At 42.8% G+C, this 23,400-nt stretch overlaps 3 protein-coding genes across 3 annotated transcripts in view; all 3 read right to left on the reverse strand.

The window, feature by feature from the left end:
- Positions 1-23,400, reverse strand: part of LOC309550245 (uncharacterized protein) — a gene marked incomplete at its 3' end in the record, with an annotated part of 2,091,994 nt that overhangs the window by 694,710 nt on the left and 1,373,884 nt on the right.
- The window catches only part of LOC309548840 (uncharacterized protein), a gene marked incomplete at its 3' end in the record, with an annotated part of 295,113 nt that overhangs the window by 246,833 nt on the left and 24,880 nt on the right, over positions 1-23,400 (reverse strand). The gene's annotated exons all lie outside the window — the stretch shown is intronic.
- On the reverse strand, positions 5,511-23,381 carry LOC309548851 (uncharacterized protein; the record flags this gene model as incomplete). The annotated part of the gene is made up of 4 exons (XM_082248786.1): positions 5,511-6,424; positions 19,243-19,329; positions 19,459-19,648; positions 23,376-23,381. The coding sequence occupies 4 exons, from the start codon at positions 23,379-23,381 to the stop codon at positions 5,511-5,513; spliced, it is 1,197 nt and encodes a 398-aa protein (XP_082104912.1).

Here is a 23,400-nt window from a genome sequence, read left to right on the forward strand (position 1 = left end):
TGGGGATACCCTGGGAGCACAGCAAGGCTAGCCCTGGGGGCCAGCGCCTTGGTGAACACTCAAAGTGCAGAAGAGATGATGAACAAGAGAAGCTGAAGGCCCACAGCAAAGGGGAAGAATTGCTGGTGCGTCAGAAAAACAGGAACATTCAAGTATCCATCCTTGATGTCCACAGAGTTTAGAAAGTCTCATTGATTATATAGGTATAGGCAGGAACTGTTAGATAAGCGAAATTCTGTATATGATATTGTGCTGACTCTGTATCCCGTTCTATTTCTTCTGGGGTGCGTAGATTCTCCACATTGGATCATGACCAGGTAGAGGCTATTATGAGATCACTATTTTTACAGTGAGGAAAAAAAGTATTTGGTCCCCTGCTGATTTTGTACATTTGTCCAGTGACAAAAAATGATCAGTCTAAAATGTTAATGGTCGGTTTATTTTACCAGTGAGAGACAGAATAACAACAAAGATATCTAGAAAAATGCATTTCAAAAAGTTATAAATTGATTTGCATTTTAATGAGTGATATACTGTAAGTATTTGACCCCTTTGCAAAACATGACTTGGTACTTGGTGGCAAAACCCTTGTTGGCAATCAAAGAGGTCAGACGTTTCTTGTAGTTGGCCACCAGGTTTGCAAACATCTTAGGAGGGATTTTGTCCCACTCCTCTTTGCAGATCCTCTCCAAGTCATTAAGGTTTCGAGGCTGACGTTTGGTAACTTGAACCTTCAGCTCCCTCCATATATTTTCTATGGGATTAAGATCTGGAGACTGGCTAGGCCACTCCAGGACCTTAATGTGCTTTTTGAGCCACTCCTTTGTTGCCTTGGCCGTGTGTTTTGGGTCATTCTTATGCTGGAAGACCCATCCACGACCCATTCTCAATGCCCTGGCTGAGGGAAGGAGGTTCTCACCCAAGATGTGATGGTACATGGCCCTTTGATGCGATGAAGTGTCCTGTCCCCTTAGCAGAAAAACAACCCCAAAGCATAATGTGTCCACCTCCCTGTTTGACGGTGTGAATGGTGTTCCTGGGGTCATAGGCAGCATTCCTCCTCCTCTGACATGGTGAGTTGAGTTGATGTCAAAGAGTTTGATTTTGGTCTCATCTGACCACAAATCTTTCACCCAGTTCTCCTCTGAATTGTTCATTAGCAAACTTCAATTAACACAGGGGTTCTGGCTTGTAGAATAGCTGGAGGACTCCTAGTAGTGTGTGGTAATTGCTAGACTGTTCCCCAACCCTTAGAGTGCACCAGATTGTATGTATGATTTGTATCTGCCTGTGTGTGGTCAGCCAGCTGGATTGGAGTGGAGTCTCCCTCTAGTGGTGACCAAAGGCAGTGCAGGCTGTGAAAGTATCGCAGCCAATCTAATTACTCAGTAGGAATTTTCTTTATTCTGTCATCCCCTTATACTCCCCAGTCACGGTTTACCACGTCTCGGTTAGCTAGTCGCTGTGGGTGTGGTCAAATCGTGACACGCTGTACCCAAATAAAATTGATGTCCTTTTTCCCCACAAATAGAGTGTTCTTTTGGTGGTATTTGATCACCTCTGCGATTTTCATTTTTTATGCTATAAACCGAGAAAAAAAAGATGATTTTGACAAAAAAAAACAATATTTTTTCATTTCTGCCATAAAACATTCAATAAAAAAAATGTAAAAAAATCAAATTTCTTCATCAATTTAGGCCAATTTGTATTCTGCTACATATTTTTGGTAAAAGAAAATCCCAATAAGTGTTTATTCATTTGTTTGCGCAAAAGTTATATCCTCTACAAACTATGGGATATTTTTATGGAATTTTATCTTTTTAATATTTTCTAGTAATGGCGGCGATCAGCGACTTATAGTGGGACTGCGACATTGCGGTGGACAAATTGCACAGCTAACTGATGCTTTTTTTGGGACCAGTGCCACCAATACAGTGATCAGTGTTAAAAAAAAATATGCACTGTTACTGTACTAATGACAATGGCAGGAAAGGAGGTTAACATCAGGGGGGTGGGGTCAAAGGGTTAAATGTGTTCCTAGGGAGTGCTTACTCATTGTGGGGAGGTGCTTTAACTGTGGGAATGTAGAGATCCGTGTTCCTGCTTAGCAGAAACACACAAGAAGCTCAGGTTGCCACCATTTCTTCAAGCCAAACCCAAACACTTTAGCCACGCACTGCAAAATTTTATTTTTAAAGAGGAACCCTGTGCACTCTGATGTAAAGGGGAACTCTAACGTAAGGGGGTTTCTACTCACCAAACCTCCCACTTACATCAGAGTCTCCAGCATTTCCCCTTTCATTTGGGTTCCCAAAGCCCCCCTTACATCAGAGTCCACAGAGCACCCCTTAAATCTTACCTTAGTGTACTTACTCACTTGGAGGCATCAGAGAGAATGGAGAGAGGGCAGAGACTTCAATCATAGACATTGGATGGTGAGCTCACTCTACCGAGGATGGAGGCTTAGGCATCAAAGCCTTTAATCCACCCTGTATCTGCCGGTTGCTGAGCTTCAAACTTCCAGCCCACACATCCCTTTCCTGAAGCACAGAACGCCAGGGATTGGAGTGTGGTTGGGCAGACAGAGGGGTAGGGGTGGGAGGAAGAGGAGTAGAACAAGCCCTTTCTTCTCTCCTGTCTGTGTATGGGGGTGGGGCCGGTGTGTACATCTATGCACTCAGTGGTTGTGGTACTTGGTTATTCCGGGAGCCACAGTCCATTCTGAATATTGTGTCTGGATTTCAGGTGGCCTAAAACCCAAACACATGACTCAAAACCTGAACTGTCCAGGTGAATCCTAGATAGGTGGTAACCCTACAGGAAGCGCCAGCAAAGTGTAGTATCCTATTTAAAGGGTTTTAATAGCGATGGATTAAAAACACTCACATGAGGTAAAATATACAAGTGCTTATCTGGTGTCAGAGTCTATGGATCCTCCTAGAACCATCCTGCAGGATCGCTGTCATCTGTTCCGGCTGCTGGGCAGAGAGATGGCTGGCTCTGGAGCCTGGAGGAGCCCCTAGAAGCCACGTTAACCAGTGTGGAAGGCACAGGGAATGTGCCAGCACCGGAAGGATAGGAGGTACCAGACGAGAAGAGAAGCAAGGCTTTCCTCTTGGTCTATACAGAGCCAGTCACAAGGACAGCAGCCTTAGGTGGTCCCGTGCATTCCTTTATTGTACCCCCATAACCAAAGACCAGTGACATTTTATGAATTACCCTCTACCCTGATGATTGGTAGTTTTAGATATTTATTGCTGGCTGGACTATATATAATCTCTGTGCGCCAGTATCTCCTTCCTCCATTAGCAGAAATGCAGGATCTCCATCTTCCCTACTAAGAGAATGGCGATCTGCCTTGTTTACATCGGCAGACCACTGTTATGCCTCACTCGGGAATGATTGCAGGGTGCCGGTGGACATCATGTTCGCTGGACCCGCTAATTGGCTCTCGCTGTGTCCAGCGGGAGCTGAGCACCAGCAGCATGCGTTGACACCCAAGACCCGGAAATGCAGATGATGTAGAGGTACGTGACTCTGCACTAAATGGCCACCCTGCCGAAGTACATTTGTGTGGGTGGCCCAAAAAAAAGTTTCTCTGATCAAGAGAGAGGCTATGACCTGGTGGATTACATGCGGAACTCCTGAGCCCAGCTGAGGACATTTAGGGCCTTAAGATTGAAGATGTGGTGGATGTCTCCTTTTGGTTTGGGAACTGTGGACAGAGAAGAACTCCTGGAACTCTTCTGGCCTTAGCTCAGTGAGATAGAGTTTGGAAGACTAATGTCATAGACAGGTTGCCAAAAAGTTTAGGGCTTTAGAAAGGGCCTCCAATGGCTGTCAATGTGGTGCCTTCTCCACTCTCCATCTCACTAATAAAACCCCAATGGATGACTCTCTATGAACTGATCACATTCCAATCACCGATCATCTAATCATTGGTAAAAAAGAAGACTCAGCACAGAATATTGTACGAATATTACGTTTTTATTGGACAAGATCAGAATAAGCGATTACCACACAGTAATGATATGAATAAAATAAAGCTTAAATCTTTTATAATAGAATTAACAAATGTGTCAAATGTATTATAAATGTATTATTAATCATACATTGGTTGGACCAATAAAAAGCCGGCTACTTCAATAAATCAAAAAGAAGAAAAAAAATAAAGCCACCAATAAAAAAGGGTCACCAGTGAAAGATAAATCCTGATTGGCTGCTGTGGGTTAATGCATGTTACAGGGATCTTTTTCCATCCAGTAGGTTAGATCTATATACATATTTATAAGTAGAACACAAAAAGAATGTATTGTCAGAATTGTTTGTCTGCTGCCCCATGTATTGTCATGAATGCCCACTTGTTGCCCCCATGTATTACCAACAGGTGCGCACACCGTGGTGAAGAAGCACGATATTATGTGTGAAACGTGTCCACCTTTCTGTATCCCGTATTGACTGTCTGCAATAAATATCATCGCTATAACCTGTTGGAGTGCCACCATTTTCATTGGTTTTATGCCCCATATATTGTCAGGATTGCCCACTTATTATCCCATATATTGTAAGGATTGCCCACCTGTTGCCCCATGTTTTGTCTTAATTGCTCACTTGTTGCCCCATGTATTGTCATGGTTTCCCGCCTGTTGCCTCATGTGGGGAGGGATCAGTAAAGGTAGACAGTTGAGTCATGATTTTACCACCCCCTAAGCTTAAATGGCAGCCGGATGGGGCGGTACACATGGCACTGCAATTTGCGGCTGCTGCAAACCTCGCACCCCCCCGGTCACATTGGGCAATGCTATTCAACTGAATGGGGTTGTGCCGCAACAGCCCCGATGCATACGGTTGCGGCGTACTGGCGTGGGCTTTACAGGGTTAACATAAGGGCTCCCAGCTGCCTGCCAACCCCACAGCGGGTCAGAGGGCGATGCGGGTGTAAACCAACCCCGAGTGGACTGTGGTGGTTTCACATTTGTTTATGGACTAAACAGTTCCACCCGTTACAATCCAGCATCCATTTCCCGTAGTACCAGCAGGGGGTGCACTCTGATGTTTCATTATATTTCCTTTATTTTTAAACATTTCCCGCACTCTGAACATGAAATAGGACGCTCGCCCCCATATGAACTTTCTGGTTTCTAAGAAATAAATCTTTGTTTGGAAAACATTTCCCGCACTCGTAACAATAAAAAGGGCGCTCACCTGTGTGTAAGTAGGTGTTCTTTCTTACTTAAACATTTCCCGCACTCTGCACAAGATTAGAGACGCTCGCCTGTATGAACTTTCCGGTGTCTAACAAGTAAACATTTGAACACAAAACATTTCCCGCTCTCTGAACATGAATAGGGAAGCTCACCTGTGTGTATTCCCTAATGGCTAAGAAGGTTTCCTTTATTATTAAAACATTTCCCACACTCTGAACATGAATATGGAGGCTTAACTGTGTGTATTCTCTGCTGGTTAAGAAGGTTTCCTTTATGATTAAAACATTTCCCACACTCTGAAAATTAACATGGAAGCTCACCCCTGTGCATTTTCTGATGGCTAAGAAGGTTTCCTTTATGATTAAAACCTTTCCCACATTCTGAACATGAATATGGAAGCTCCCCTGTGTGTATTCTCTGATGCCTAAGAAGATTTCCTTTCTCATTAAAATGTTTCCCACACTCCGAACATGAATAGGGACGCTCACCTGTGTGTATTCTCTGATGGATAAGAAGGTTTCCTTTATCCTTAAAACATTTTCCGCACTCTGAACATGAATAGGGACGCTCACCTGTGTGTTTTCTCTGATGGCAAAGAAGGTTTCCTTTATCATTAAAACATTTCCCGCACTCTGAACATGAATAGGGATGCTCACCTGTGTGTATTCTCTGATGGCTAAGAAGCTTTTCTTTACGATTAAAACATTTCCCGCACTCTGAACATGAATAGGGACGCTCACCTGTGTGTATTCTCTGATGGCAAAGGTTTCCTTTATCATTAAAACATTTCCCGCACTCTGAACATGAATAGGAATGCTCACCTGTGTGTATTCTCTGGTGATGAAGAAGGTTACCTTTTTGGCTAAAACATTTCCCGCACTCTGAACATGAAAAAGGTTGCTCCCCTGTGTGAATTTTCTGGTGCCTAAGAAGGTTTCCTTTGTGCCTAAAACATTTCCCACACTCCGAACATGAATAGGGAACCTCCCCTGTGTGTATTTTCTGATGGCTAAGAAGGCTTCCTTTATGATTAAAACATTTCCCGCACTCTGAACATGAATAGGGACGCTCACCTGTGTGTATTCTCTGATGGTTAAGAAGGTTTCCTTTATCATTAAAACATTTCCCGCACTCTGAACATGAATAGGGGCACTCCCCTGTGTGTATTCTCTGATGCTGAAGAAGGTATGCTTTATGACTAAAACATTTCCCGCACTCTGAACATGAATAGGGAAGGTCACCTGTGTGTTTTCTCTGATGTCTAAGGAGGCTTTTTTTGTGTTTAAAACATTTCCCGCACTCTGAACATGACAATGAATTCTCTCCTGTATGAACCCCTTTATGGTATAAAGAAGATTCCCTGAGATGAGATGGTTTCCCGCACCCGTCGGCACTGTCAGATATTAGAGGACTATGTGAAGTATCAGGAGATTCCAATGATCTCCTCCAATGGTGAGGTCTGTCATGTATATTATGAGGAACGGGATTTACTTCTGGAGACGATGCCATGTCATTATCTTCTGTAGTCACATCTTCCTCCGATGTCCTTCTATTCCCACCACAGAGTCCGTCTGTCAGAAGACAAGAAAAATTACCAAGAGTTTTCCACACTCATATACACTGCTCAACACTTTATAATCAGAGTATAGCATCAAGTCAGGGAAACTCCTGGGATATTCATCTGGTCAGTCAAGTAGCAGAGGGGGTTGTTATCAACAGGTGCACTAGATGGGCAACAATGAGACGACCTCCAAAACAGGAATGGTTTTACAGGTGGAGGCCACTGACATTTTCCCTACTCATCTTTTCTGAGTGTTTTTTTCTTTTAAATCAGAAAAAGTTTTATTATAAAGAAAGAAAAGTCCATTCCATTCGGTACACAATATTTCCGCTTTGTACAGTCATAGACACATCGATCGTAACCTTCATATATAGTCACTCCTGCATGTTTCCATTCCCCACCTCCACTGACTCCACACACTCCCCCAACATCTCACTGACTCCACCCACTACACCAACATCTCACTGACTCCACCCACTCCCCCAACATCTCCTTGGCCTGCGCCTTATCCCGTCCCCTCCTGTTTATTAATTTCTAGGACTAACAGATGTTTAAACATAGAAACACATTAAAAATAACACAAAAATAACAGACAAGAAACAAACAAGGCAACCAAAACAACTCCCCATCCCCCCAACCTCAGTGCAATGCTCATGTACTACAATACTTATAGGAAAATGCAAAAGGAGAACCTCCCAGGAGAACCTCAACACGGCAGTGTCTCCCCCACACAGACTCTCACCCAGGTCCATACCCCAACCTCCCCCACCCTCTCACCACTGCTTGTCGTCTGCTAGGCATAGACTTCATTTGTTACCTCCCTAAGTATCAGGGGACCTCAACTCACCCCTCTAAGGTGACCGTCACCTTCACCGGTGGCAGACCACAATCACCTCCGAGAAGAGTAGATGGCCTCTCAGTCCAACCCTGCCATATAACGCATCCTCTATTCAGGTATGTGGCTTTCTAAAATGGCAGCATCGTGTTCACTGGTGACTTCCAATACTCCACCGATGGCGCTTCAGTCTTCCTCCGATGCAGAAGAAGAGCGTGTGATGTCATTGCGCCGGAGGACGCAGCGGCCATCTTCTTGGAAGGAAACAGACTATCCCACACTGTCTATACGCTGATGCCATCCTGACTTAATGTGAGTGTATATTAATGATTAATAAAGCACCACTTTGATTTAATATAATACACTAGGAGCCTTTTTACCATTCTCTGGGCCATTTGAGGATCTGGGGATTTATCTGTCACTTTATACCTCCTGAGAATTGTCGGAGACCCGTGGTCAAGGTGGACGAGCCAGTGTGGGGATTATTTACTTGGTGCCGTCTTGTCATCCTGACGGTAAGAGTCAGTACTTTTGGTGATATCTGGTGGTGATGATATGTTCATCCTGCAGTGCCATCGTGAATTCACGGATATTTGCTGATTTATATCTAATAAGACTGCTCACAGATTCTTTGGAATCTTTGTACGTTTGTTATCTAGAGCTGCACCCATTCTTTTATTTACAATGCAGAAGAATAGCCTTACACACATAGAACAGAGTCACCGACAATAAAATCCTTTGTGCTCCAAGAGGTGCCATTTCCTCCACCAAACCCAGCAAACACACTGTCAGCGTCAAAGGTGTCCTCAATGTGGTCCTAGGACTAATCTTTGAAGTGTTAATTTTTGTGGACCAAGGCCAGGGGTATCCAACCACATGTCCCACAACTTTTCAAATATACCCGGACATCCATATCTTTTACAGATGTAGCACCCTCCTTGTCAGGTGCCAGAAAGGGAGTATAGTTTTGTCTCTGTCTGCCTATCAGAGGAGCAGCAGGTAAATTCTATATTGCACTCTGCTTATCAGGGAGAAGGATCTGGGAGTTAGGTCTGCTCAGTGTGCCCAGTGTGTGATTCATCTGGTCTAAGGGAGTGTCCCCAGCTGATCCAATGAGGAGGCACATTGGATGCTGGAGGAAACCTGGCCAATAACACACAGGCTTTTGATACAGCCCCAGGGATTGGCACAGATGGGTTGTCTTGGTGAATTGTGGGGCAGGGTATAAAAAACCAGGGGCACATGAGGTAGAGGTCTTTTGGCAGGAAGCAAAGTCCCAGAAGGAGGGTGGCGGCTGCCTCTCCTCTTCTGCAGCAGTTTGTCAAGGTCACAGGCAGTTGGCCTAATGAACCAGTGGAGAGGAGCTGAACCCAGAGGTCCAGGAGAGCTGACTGGAGGAGTTGGGGCACTGTGAGAATCTGGAAAAACTGTATCGTGAGTACAGAGGATCTTGTCCAGGGGTCTGCCCAGGAAGGGGACCACTCCGGAGTTTATAGTCAGTGAACGGGTGTCAGTAGCTAGTACAGAGAAAGGGGGTACTGGGGGAGTACCCTGAGGAGAAACACAAATAGGAACACTTACCTCAGCTTCATTCAAGTGGCAGGATGAAGTAGCGACCTTGCCGCATTCTCAAGCTAGAACTATGCACCTTTCCTCCCCTAGATTCCATATCCTTAGGTCCTTCTACACCCTCCTCCTACTAGCATTTGATGACTTGCACTAGTCACTTTGGCAGCATTGGTCTGTTCATTACCTCATTCATCATGAAACGTCATTGGTCTGCACTTTATTTGCCATGTGCATTGCACTGTTTTTATTTAACCTTATTTTTATTTATTTTTTGGTGTTTTTAGGCTGTATTGTTAGTGTTATCTGTATGCACCGGGCGTCTAAGAGTAATGTAATTTCGATTCTCCGTATGTATGTATTGTACATGTGGAAGAATTGACAATAAAGTAGCTTTGACTTGACTTGAAGTCCTCTGAATTGTGAATAGTTCAACTGTTGGAGTATCCCACTCATCCCTTCTCCTATCCCAATATGAAATAAAACCACAAAAACAACTACCCCTAGACTGATCATTGACTGAGCCAAGAACATAAAGTGTTAAGATTTCTGCAAGCAGTTGCTACAGGTAACCCAAGGGAATCCTTAAAGTGTGAAAATTCAGCAGTCCTCTAGGGGGCAGTGCTACACCTTATATACCTTTCATTTATTCAAGGCGGCATCCCTTGACTCTTCCCAACCACAACCCCACATAGGCACATTCTCATTCATCCGGCTCCTTGCTGGTGAGCGTCTTAGCATTTTTTTGGCTATCTCTTAGTAAATTGAGGCCTCTCTCTTTGGGATTTCCCCCTTCTCTTTCACTCTCTCATATTCTTTGCTTGCCTGACTTTCCTTTCTTCCTCTCTCATACCATCTTTGCCTCCCCTCTTTATCTCCATTCTCTTCATACCCCCCCCTGCCCCCTATTACTTACCCTCCCCTCCCTCTTCCTAACCTCACTTCCCAACCTTCCCCTCGCCCTTCTTAACACATGGATAACATCAGGATCCTCTCGATCAATGCTAAGGGACTGCACGTCCCAGAAAAAGAGGCAAATTTTTTTGAACGATTTAAACGATCTAAAATTGATATCACCTTTGTACAGGAGACCCACTTCAGGGATGACAAGCTTCCACTATTTAAAAATCTGTTTTTCCCCTTGGCCTACCACTCTACTAACCCGGAGGCTTAATCAGAAAAGCCTCTATAATTTTTTCCAGTACGGTACCATGGACACTGCGCGCATATTCTAAAATACCCCAATGGCCGATTTCTGTTTCTGAAGGGCAATGTTGGTGAACTAATTATTGGGGGAGATTTTAATATCCCTCTGATTTCTTCAGAGGATACATCTCTGGGATCCTCCTCGGTCCCCTACCCCCCCCCCGAACGCAAACGTATTTCAAAGTCCCTCCATAGTGCACACTTGATAGATGTTTGGCGCCTGATGCATCCCGGAGAACGAGACTATTCTTTCTATTCCTCACCTCACCAACTACACTCTCATATAGACTATTACTTGATGCCACATTGTCAATTACACACGATCCGTGACTCTTTAATAGGCTCTATTACATGGTCTGACCATGCCCCTGTTATACTTTCTTACGCACTAACAGACTTTCGATGGTCCAGAACCCGGATGTGGAGACTAAATGAAAGCCTACTCCAAGATGAGACTGTTTTGACAGATGTAAAGAATTATACCATTTCTTTCAGACTAACACCATTGCAGATACTGACCCTGGAATCATTTGGGAGGCACACAAGGCAGTGATCCGTGGGGTGCTCATAAAGCATGGCTCCTGGATCAAAAAACAGCGTACAGCACAACTAGACTCCTTACTCCAAGCTTTACATGCGTTGGAGTGTCATCACAAACACGCTCTGTCACTTATGACTCTACGTAGGAAAATTAATGACCTTTACTTTAGCTAAGGCAGCCATGCAAATTTGTCGTAAAATGTCATATGAGTCGGGAAATAAGTGTGGCAGACTATTGGCTAGATCCCTCCAAGAAGAAACCTATTATCTCCCGCACAGGTCAAAAAGCCACGTTACCTAGACATATCACACAAGAATTTAAATCGTTCTATGCCTCGCTCTATAACTTACAAACCCCAACCCCCAACAGACCCAAATAGAGGAATACCTGCTCTCTTTCTGGATTCCCTGGTTGTCCAACACTGACAGTAAATCCCTAGAGGATCCCATCACCTTGGCTGAACTAAAACAGGCCGTAGGTGGTTCCAAAGTGGGGAAGGCCCCGAGATTTACCATCCAATATTATAAAACACTCTTGCGCTGTCACTTGGACAGTTTATGGCTGACATGTTTAATACATGGGGCTCTGGGACATATATCCCCAAGGATACTTTACAAGCTCACATTTTTAGTCATCCCTAAAGATCCCTCACCTCCTGTAGTAGTTACCGACCAATTTCCTTGTTAAATGTCGATTTTAACCTGTTCACCATAATCCTAGCAACTAGGATCCAACAACATCTGACGCAACTGATCCATTTGAATCAAGTTGGATTTGTGCCTACATGTGAGGCACGGTGTTAAATATTTATTCCAAATTCATAATTCGGCACTTATTGGAATGATATTATATTCACAGCAAGCTTGCAAAATATATGTGATTTTATGATTAATCATAGTATTATATGTGTGAATGACCTTGATCCAGTGATTAACAATGGAGTTCTTCATCTGAGCTGAGACAGTAAAATGTCAGATAATTCTGGAGTATGTAGCTAGTTGGAAGATGACATATAAGGTATCTGCCGGGATAGTATGTCATGGAAGTCAAGTATAGGATCCATGTGTAATACTAGGAATAGCATATATGAGTTTAAATAATGTTAGTAATAATTAATCGTATTTGTATGTATTTACTCAATGTTATACTAGTCATATAAGTTGGTTATATATGTTACTTATTGTGTAAGATAAATGATGGTTATTTAACATGACATCAGCCACACTAGACGTTACAAGAATAGGGTGTTACATGTGGGCTTGTCAATCAAAGTAGTTCAAGACTAATCAGCTTTTTGGTCATATACATATTAGGAATTATGACTTTATGGGCTTAGTACCTCCTCTTGTATAGTATAACTGACGTTAGCAGAAGTTATGATGCCATACAAGGCTTGGAGTATTGGAAGTTCATGACGTATACATGTAAGATAAATTGCCACGCGATTCGGACACTCGAGACACAGACTAGGACACACAGACACTCAGACTAGCGAAGATCACACACATTACTTCTGCTCTACACAAATCTATTGATAGTCCTTTTTTACAACCTAAGCAGGTGTTTTGCTCTCTGAAACCTAGCAACGTCATTTCCTGCTTCAAAACTAGACATTTGACACGGAAGAAGGACACACACAGAGGAACACACATGGCTATATTGCCATGAATTCATGCTGAACACATCTTTTCCATGAATTATTGTTTTTATTCTTAATATTTTTGACCTACACTGAACTGAACTGTTATACCTTTTACATTGTATTGTTGATGCCAAGTGTGTTTGAATAAACTCACACTTTGTTTTTAAAGTCAGTCTGGCTATCAATGCTACTCAAATCAAAACGCCTAAAGAGAATAGAATATAGAGATATATTCTATATTTTACACTGTCCCCTGCAGATCCACTGCTTCCACTTTGTACCTATTTATTTATTTTATAATATTTGCTCCTATGATAAAAATCTGTGCAAATTCATGTAATCATACAATATTGTGTGCTCAGTATAGTGTTATCTGCAAGTCCACTGCTTCCACTTTGCACATACTTCAATGAATTTATATTGCTAAAAAAAAGTCCACAAATGAATGAAAAGTTGATAAGGTGTGAAAGTTCTCCGTGCTCCAAACTGTGCCAGCTGTAGTGTAGCCACGCCTTCTTCCACCTCTTACACACGTGATGGTGAGGGCGCCCCCTTAGTAGTGCTTCCCCACTCACCAGAGCAATATGACTCCCAGCTTTTCAGCTACCAGAGTCACAAACATCCTTCACACTCTCCTCACCTCCGATGGCAACGGAACTGGATCCTCCTCGCTCACTCCTGCAAGTCTGCTGCGCTTTCTGTCAGTCTCCCTCCTAGACTCGGCTTCCTCCTCCGACCGCTGTTCCAGCAGGAGCTCCGCCTCTTCATACACACTCAGGGAGGAGAGAAAGGGGAAGGATATACAGTACATACACACACAGCACAAGGACGTGTTCACACTACCAGACGGTTCTCAGGTCTGCAGTTCCTCTGAGCTCCACAAGGTGGTGATCTCACTTCTACCCAGACAGGAAGTCTCTATGGAATACAGACAGGAAGTGATGTCAGATTCTGACAGGACTTTCCATTTGGTAGGACGGAGACAGAGACCATTGAGTACTGTCCGTGATACTTTTTTTATTTGCACTACGGAGAGAGAAGACAATGCAGGAATTGGCGGCAGAGGAGGTAATACATAGATTAACCCCTTCAGGGGGATCAGTTGATGAATAATATATCTTGCTTCCAAAGCTGACCATACACGGTTCAGTTTTATCGTTCAGCCAGTGAGTAAAGAAACTGAACCAATTCCTGGGTCCATCCACACATTGGAGGGGGATGGGGTAATCCTCCCCACTGCACTATTGTATTCTGACAATGGGGGGTGCTCCTCCGCTCTCAGAATACACAGATCAGTGATGAAGCTATTGGCTGCAGCTTCTGATCGAGTGATCCGGCAGTGACCACACATGGATGGAAATGTGACCGATCCCTGCTGAACCAGCTGAATTTCCATGTATCTATGGTCACCTCCCCTCCCCCTCATCTCCTTCATTATGTAAGTCATGCTGAGATAATCTCCCATTGGCTGAGCAATATTCTCATTTGTCTCTGAGCTCCTTCTTGCTATTCCTCGTCCTGCCTGTTGTTTCCTTGGATTGATTTTCTGTGTAGTGACCCCGGGTTCATCTCTTGGATGCGCTCGTCTGTTGCTTGTCCTGACCTTTATCCTGATTCCTGGATCTCCTCCTCATCTCTCCTCCATATCCTCTTACACAGATTTTCTCCACACCTGCAGTGACCCTGGGGTGGAAAGTTGGCACCAGCATGCAGCAAAATCCATCCCCACCATTGGGAGCTCTGGAAATAATTGTCTGTTATTTACACTCCGTTCCTCCGCACGTCACCTGATCACATGAGAGATTACTTTCACACATTCCTGACAGATTTCTGTATGGTAAAGGTCAAAGTTCACTCTTCATTTTAGAAGTGGGAGGCACCCGGGAACAATGATTTGGTTTGTATGGGAGCCTCAAATAGAGGACCCCTCAAATCTCCCCATCCAAATGTCCCTCCATCCAGAGTCTATATGTCCTATGACATCACACTGACCTCACAGCTCCTCCCCCAATGTCCCTCCATCTAGCTTATTCTTCTCCTCTCTTAGGATGTGGGCGGACCCTTGGCATCCTCACTAGCAAAGTGGGTCTGTTGGTCCTGCGTTGTATGTAATGATGTCAGAATGCCTGAAACAAGCTTTTACCCTGCGTAGTGTGGGGGTCCTGTGTGGGTAAATTATACCTCAGTCTGAGGTGGGGCTTTAATCAAATGGAAACCTGAATGGTGAGGTGAGGAGGATTCTGGGAATTTCATTTGAGTTTACTATTTGTGTTCAGATCTAGAGTTTTCCACCTGTGAAGTCTGGAGATCATATGACCATCACATTGCCTCCACCTCCCTCCCTGATAGAATAGAGAAATACAAAGAAGATTCTAGAAGTCACCAGAGAGATCATGGAGGTGAGGTGAGCGGTGCTGGGAATTCTGGGACATTATCCAGTAACAGACAAGGGATGTGTCTGGATGGTGACTGTATCATTGTGTGTGTCAGGTTCCTATAAGGTGTCAGGATGTCACTGTCTATTTCTCCATGGAGGAGTGGGAGTATTTAGAACAGCCATCACTAAATGGCGGCCCGCGGGCCAGGTCCGGCCCCAATCACTCTCTTACCCGGCCCGCAGCGGTCGCGCCATTTAGATGCCTGTTCTTCTCTCAGCTGTCACGCTTTCACTTTCATCTTCACAGAGCCAACTGCGGGAGGCAGTGATTGGTTGCTAAGATAAAGGGCAGTCCAAGCAACCAATCACCAGCTTGCTGCTTCCGTCCACTATTCAGAGCTACTGTGACTCCCGTCCTCCTGTCTGTGTAAGGCAGGGGAAATGTGTGAAGAGAGAGAGGTGATGTGTGGCGAGGATGGAGCAGGAGGAAGCAGGGACTACAGCAGAACAAGGTGCAGTGTATGAATAGGTCACTATTTTTACAGCATTAGAAAACTATGATCACTGAGTGGGGAGAGATGTTGCAGCAGTGATCACTGTGAAGGAGGTAGTAAGCAGCGACCACTGCTGCTGATTGATGGGAGATCAATGTCTGAACCTGTCTAAACCCTACATCTGGTGCCTGCTATGTCTGCTGTGTGTGATGGTTGCAGGAGACATTGAAATGGATCAAAATGCTAACTAATTGTCAGAGTGCTATAGTGCTTTTTTTCTCCTATCTCAATCTTAAGTTCAGTCGTTGTTTGCTGCCCCCTATTTTATGTTAAGGGGCACACTGATGGGCACAGCAAAATGTGTCCATCAGCATGCCCCTTAAAGTGGTTGTAAACCCCCAAGTAGTGTTTGTATCTAAAGGTAAGCCTATAATAAAGCTTACCTATAGGTACTGTAGATATCTACTAAACTTGCACCGTTTGACGTTATCAGCACATGCGCTCTGAATGAACCCGTGTGCCCTGTGCCATGATTGGTGGCTCCCGCGCGCATGCACAGGAGTGACGTCATCACTGCTCTGGCCAAACAGATGGCCATTGAACAGACAAGGAGTCACTGCTCAAGGTGGTGTAATTGCCTGATGACTCACACCGGTGCATGCCCCGATTCACCTCCGTGAAAACTTGATAAAAGAAAAGGAATTGGCAGCACTCCAGGTTGAGTCAAAATCCAGATTTATTGACTGGACATCCAAATATGACAATCGTGACAAGGTAGACGCGTTTCACACACTGACTGTGTGCTTAATCATTACAAAGAAAAATGGATATAACATCTCAATATATACACACACAAAAATCCAATCATCAATTAAAAAACAGGTGATACAAATAAGGGGTAAACCATTTTCCTAATTACCGAGGACACTGATAGACCCATAAAACATCTATGTGAAACTGGTGAAAAATCAAATGTGAATGCTGTGACACAATTGTGTATAAAAAAATATATAAATGCAAAAAATCTGATAAAATCTAAATATGTATAAACTATATGTGAAAATTAAATGTATTGTGATTAAAGATATGGATAAAATTACCATTGTTTAATAATATGTGTCAATTATAAAATGAGAATAAAAGGGCAAAAAAAATGCACAAAAAATATACAAAAATACAAGGAATAGTGAATATATATATTGATATCTGTACAATCCGATTATGTGAATATAAAACTATGAAATAGTTTGTTATTAAATTTTAAAAATGTTTTATGTCAAATATATAAATCTATTCGTGCATATTAGTTGTATGGGTCAGAAGAAAATCGATCGTATGACATACACAGACCAAACGATATATGTACAATAAAAACAATTTTGAACAATATCGTTTTTAAAACAAAATAAACACATATGATCCTGTGTATATATACATCAACCGGTCACCCATAAAAACAATTACAATCATATCAGACCGGAGAGAGATATATAGTTCGAGGAGATCAAGACTACATACATCAGATTATAACACTAGATACCGAACAAGATAGAGGATCCATACATGGTAAGATCTAATTGTAGAGAATCCATGATTGGAAGGATATATGGAGGGATAGGGGATCCATACATGGTAAGATCTAATTGTAAAGAATCCATAATTGGAAGGATAAGGGATCCACACATGGTAAGATCTAATTGTAGAGAATCCATAATTGGAAGGATATATGGAGGAATATAGGCCTGGAAGATGAATAACTACACAGAGTATATTTGATATTATGCAGGATGATGGCCAAACATTTAAGCTCATTATATAAATAGAATATAAAGTATATGTAATAATATAAACTCTGCAGTGTTGGCCATATCATGCTATAAACTCTTAGGGACGGACATCAAGATCTAGTCAGAGTTCAAAGGATCCGAGGGACAAAGCTAGATACACCAGACTACAACACTAGATATCGTGCAAGACAGGGGGTCCATACATGGTAAGATCCAACTGCGGAAAATCCGCACATAAAATGACATAAATATGGGAGATAAATAACTATGCAAATTATCGTTAATATTTTATTTATATAATGAGCTTAGAGGTTGGGCCATCATCCTACATAATATTAACGATAATTTGCATAGTTGATTATCTCCCATATTTATGTCCTTTTATGTGCGGATTCTGCGCAGTTGGATCTTACCATGTATGGACCCCCTGTCTTGCACGATATCTAGTGTTGTAGTCTGGTGTATCTAGCTTTGTCCCTCGGATCCTTTGAACTCTGACTAGATCTTGATGTCCGTCCCTAAGAGTTTATAGCATGATATGGCCAACACTGCAGAGTTTATATTATTACATATACTTTATATTTTATTTATATAATGAGCTTAAATGTTTGGCCATCATCCTGCATAATATCAAATATACTCTGTGTAGTTATTCATCTTCCAGGCCTATATTCCTCCATATATCCTTCCAATTATGGATTCTCTACAATTAGATCTTACCATGTGTGGATCCCTTATCCTTCCAATTATGGATTCTTTACAATTAGATCTTACCATGTATGGATCCCCTATCCCTCCATATATCCTTCCAATCATGGATTCTCTACAATTAGATCTTACCATGTATGGATCCCCTATCCCTCCATATATCCTTCCAATCATGGATTCTCTACAATTAGATCTTACCATGTATGGATCCTCTATCTTGTTCAGTATCTAGTGTTATAATCTGATGTATGTAGCTTTGATCTCCTCGAACTATATATCTCTCTCTGGTCACCCCGATATGATTGTAATTGTTTTTATGGGTGACCGGTTGATGTATATATACACAGGATCATATGTGTTTATTTTGTTCTAAAAACCATATTGTTCGAAATTGTTTTTATTGTACATATATCGTTTGGTCTGTGTATGTTATACGATCGATTTTCTTCTGACCCATACAACTAATATGCACGAATAGATTTATATATTTGACAAAAAAAATTTCTTAAAATTGAAAATTTAATAACAAACTATTTCATAGTTTTATATTCACATAATCGGATTGTACAGATATCCATATATATATTCACTATTCCTTGTATTTTTGTATATTTTTTGTGCATTTTTTTTGCCCTTTTATTCTCATTTTATAATTGACACATATTATTAAACAATGGTAATTTTATCCATATCTTTAATCACAATACATTTAATTTTCACATATAGTTTATACATATTTAGATTTTATCAGATTTTTTGCACTTATATATTTTTTCATACACAATTGTGTCACAGCATTCACATTTGATTTTTCACTGGTTTCACATAGATGTTTTATGGGTCTATCAGTGTCCTCGGTAATTAGGAAAATGGTTTACCCCTTATTTGTATCACCTGTTTTTTAATTGATGATTGGATTTTTGTGTGTGTATATATTGAGATGTTATATCCATTTTTCTTTGTAATGATTAAGCACACAGTCAGTGTGTGAAACGCGTCTACTTTGTCACGATTGTCATATTTGGATGTCCAGTCAATAAATCTGGATTTTGACTCAACCTGGAGTGCTGCCAATTCCTTTTCTTTTATCAGCGGCCCTGGGTACACCTCCCCTCAAGAGTAGTTGACTGTCACCATTTTGTTCCCAAACTGTTCAGACAGAAGTGTTTTGAACCAAAGCAGCCAAATTTAAAACCAATAAAATATAAAAACATTATTTAGGCTCCACAATACCCCCAAAGTGATTTCAAATAAACATCTCTAAAATTAACATGCTTTTGCTTACCATCAATAATTCAGAGTCGCTCCAATGACTCACTCCCTGGGGCCACATATCGCAGGATTGCCATCCTTTTCCTTCCCTTCTTTACCAAGCACACCACCGCTTGGCACCCATCAGCTGTGTCTAGAACAAGAAGACAAAGAGGATATCATTTAATCACAAATTATAAAGGAAGTTCCAAAGGCTGTGAACACCCCCCCCCCCCCCACACATCCACATCTTTTGGCATATTTATTCCACATATTGACTTACCAGAGATTCTCGCCACGGCCTTCTTCAGCGCTCTTGGATTGCGCCTCTTTATGTCACTCAAAGAGCGCTGAAGGTCCTGCACTGATGTGCGGTGGTGGAATCTCTGCCACAGCTTCAAATGCAGGTGTCGCATAATGGTTGGCTTGGTAAAGTTTTTCATGGGGGAGTCATACCGATGGAGGAGGAGGACCTGTGGAAACAAAAATTTATGTTTTACCAACGTTCCAAAAAATTGTGTTAGCAAAACTCAAAACATACATAAAAAAACCATTAGAGATTTGGGACCAATGGTTACTGTTTCTGGTGATTAGGGATGAGCTTCAAGTTTGAATAGAAGCTAAGTTCGACTCAAACATCGGCCGTTTGATTGTTCGTCGAATGATGAATAAATGTGCTTCTTTGCAGACAATTCAAGCGCCCATAATGCACTGCATGCGCACGGTGCATTATGTGATTGGCCAAAGCATGCACCCTTAGTAAATGTAAATAAAATCAGCGCTAAACCACAATAAAACAGTGTAAAAAATGCCAATGGCAGCATACATTCAGTGCTTCCACATAACACAAATATAGGTATAAAATAAAATTAATGTAGCGCCAAAGTAATACTGCAAATAAATCAATAAATAACAAAAGATGGTGACTATGCACAGTGAGATAAAAGTGCTACCATATGTTTAAACCATATAATAATGTGATTCTGTTTCCATAATCACTATCAGAAAGTGTCACAGTGGATATAAAGTGCTAGTGCTGTCAAAAATCCTGTGACAGTGATAAAATAACCATATAAATATTCCAAAATTATATCAAATGGTGGCCAATAAATAAATATATTGAAATGCATAAAGTGCCAAGTTCATAAAAAATTAAAGGTATCTTCAGTGATGTGCAAAATTGCAATAAAGGTGCTGGTGCTCCAATCTTATACGTGTAGCCCTGCCCTCTGGGGAGTGCTGTAGTTGCAGTGAGTGCCCTACTGCAGAGGTAGTCCACTGAGTGACTCCAATCAATCCACTGTCCAGCTTTTTTCTAGCAGTTTTGCACTGACTGCAGTAGTTGCTGTGAGTGCCATACTGCAGACAAAGGTAGTCCTCCACTGACTCCAGCCCAGTCCAATCCACTGTGACATGTGTACCTGCTGCCTTGCTCTTTTGCTAGCAGTTTTGCACTGACTGCACTGCATTAGTTGCAGTCAGTGCCTTACTGCAGAGGTAGTCCTCTTCCACTGACTCCAGTCCATCCAATCCACTGTGTATGTGTATTTTTTGTGTAGCTGTTGCCTAGCTTTTTTTCGAACAGTTTTGCACTGACTGCACTGCAGTAACATATTGCAGTGAGTGAGTCCACTACTGCTGCACTTTATTATGCATAATGCACAATCAGATGTTGTGAAATGCAAAGCAAATGTCCCTGCAACTGAAGATTTCCAATCATTTTTTATGCAGTTATGTGAAGAACAAGCACTTTATGTTAAAAATGTAAATAAATAAAGATTCACATGTTTATTAAGAGATTTGTGTCGAATTTCGTGTTTTTTGGGCAAAATTTTACATGTTTGAAAATATCGGCCGATACCTATATGCGATCGGCAAAATATCAGTATCGGCAATGAAAAACCGATCTCGTTCGATCACTAATACATACACACACAGCACAAGCCTGTGTTCACACTGCAAGACGTTTCTCAGGGCTGCAGTTCCTCTGAGCTCCACAAGGTGGTATTGCTTCTACCCAGACAGGAAGTCTCTATGGAATACAGACAGGAAGTGATGTCAGGTACAGACAGGAAGTTCCGGGTGAGAGGTGAGTTGGGAGGAAGTAGAGAGGAGACGTTGCTGGAAGTTGCAGCAGATGAGGTAATAAGATCTTATTTTCTGTTTTACACCCAGTAACCCCCCGTCATGTCCGTCCTCTTCCTCCATAGTCACTGTGACGTCTTTTATCTCCAGCAGATGATGATACACACATATATATAGTGTGGAAACCTAGATTAACCCCTTCAGGGGCAGAACATTTCCCCACTTTCGGGGTCGGAACATTCTCTTCATTTTGGAGATAAATTCTAGTAATATGTTCCTCTCAACAAACAGCACTGACAATAAATAGAGAAGATAATGACCATCCTGACTAGAGATGGGCTCGGGCGTGTTCAAGTTTGCACGTACCCGATCCCGCCAGGAAGCCAACACTGCACTCCGCTAATCACAGACAGTGAGACATTTCCCGATCCGCAGCTGCACAGATCAGTAAATGTCTCACTGCCTGTGATTAGCGGACTGCAGTGTCGGCTTCCTGGCGGGATCGGGTACGTGCAAACTTGAACACGCCTGAGCCCATCTCTAATCCTGACCATACATGGCCTACAAAGGGCAATTATTACACAACACAGGCAGCCAATGGGCAATCATTACAATATGCAGCCAACACAATGATGGAGTGCAGGGGTCAGGAGTATGGAGCATAGAGCCCCTTACATTACTGATCAGGAGGAAGAAAACATTCCCCAGCCTGCCATGAAGAATATGTTTCATCATTGGTGTCAGAGGGAGGAAAATACTGAGGGCTCTGAGGGACGTAGAGGAGCTGAGGGGATGTGAGGGTTTTTGAAACTGGAAGACTTTAGGGGCCTCTGAAAGGGTAATGTATCTGAAGGACTCTGAGAACCTTGAGGGGGTAGTCAGTAGGGCTGCACGATTTTGGGCAAAAAAGTACATTGCGATATTTTGTTTTCAACTATATATATCGCGATATTTCTCCAGTTACGTGCTATCACTGGGAGACTCACATCACGGGGGAGGACACAGGCCGCACTGAGGAAGATGCTGCTTCAGCCAATCAGCGCTCGGCTTACATGACACTGCACAGCTGGAAGGAAGCGATGTGTGCCCAGTGTAAGCTGATCACCTCCATCCCTCCCCCGATCTCACCTGGTGATGGTGCTGTGCCCGGAGTGTAGCTGGGGAACACACACACCCGACCCCCCCCCCCCTGGACCGAGATCTGGTGTTGTGTCGATATCGGTTTCCCCTTGCTTTCAGCTGTGATCGGAACTCCGCCCCTCCAGCCCGATGCAATCCAGCCCTCCCAGCTCTGCCTCTAGTCTCCAGCCGACCATTACTCCGCCCTGCTCCACCCATTGTCTCCCCATTGAATCTACTTACAAAACATTACAGCCTGATCCCGCCCCCGATGCAGCCAGGAGAGACAATGGGCGGAGCAATGGTCGGCTGGAGACTAGAGGCAGAGCTGGGAGGGCTGGATTGCATCGGACTAGAGGGGCGGAGTTCCGATCACAGCCAAAAGCAAAACGGATGTGTTGGCTTCCAGCACTGTGAGTCCTCCCTCGAGTCCCGACTTCTCCCTGTGCTAAATATTGTGTCTTCGGCGATATGAATATCGCCCACACCCGCAGAACGATAGTCGATATCACATCGACTATCGTTCAGCCCTAGTAGTCAGGCTAAAGGACTATGTGGGAATAGGGGCTGGAGGGCTCAGGGGACTCTGAGGGACAGAGGGGGGTCTATGATTGTCCTCCCATTCCACCTGCACTTATTTTTCAGACCTTACAGAACTGGCAATCTTAACCGCTGGTCATGTGATTTGTTCTGGAATATTATGTAAGATGAAGAAGGGATCTCCTTCATTCGTTGGTGAGCACTTGTTCTTAGATGAGTTCTGTTTCAGCTGCAAACCAGCTCAGAAACCAAACAAATCCAACATAGAAAAGGGAAATTCTGATATGGGCAGGCTAAGAGGGTCCAAGGTCCTCCAAGATGTAATAAATCCGAAACAGTCCAGATTAAATGTATTCTCATGGGGAGAGTAGTTCTTAAATGTACAGCAACTCTCCTATTACCACCCTCACATCCCCATCCTATTATTGTGACCAATACCATCCAAATAATTCTTACTTTCATTTCCCCAAATTATCCGTCT

This window comes from Pelophylax lessonae, assembly GCF_965119305.1.
Source record: "Pelophylax lessonae genome assembly, chromosome: 3".
Classification (NCBI taxonomy): Eukaryota; Metazoa; Chordata; class Amphibia; order Anura; family Ranidae; genus Pelophylax; species Pelophylax lessonae.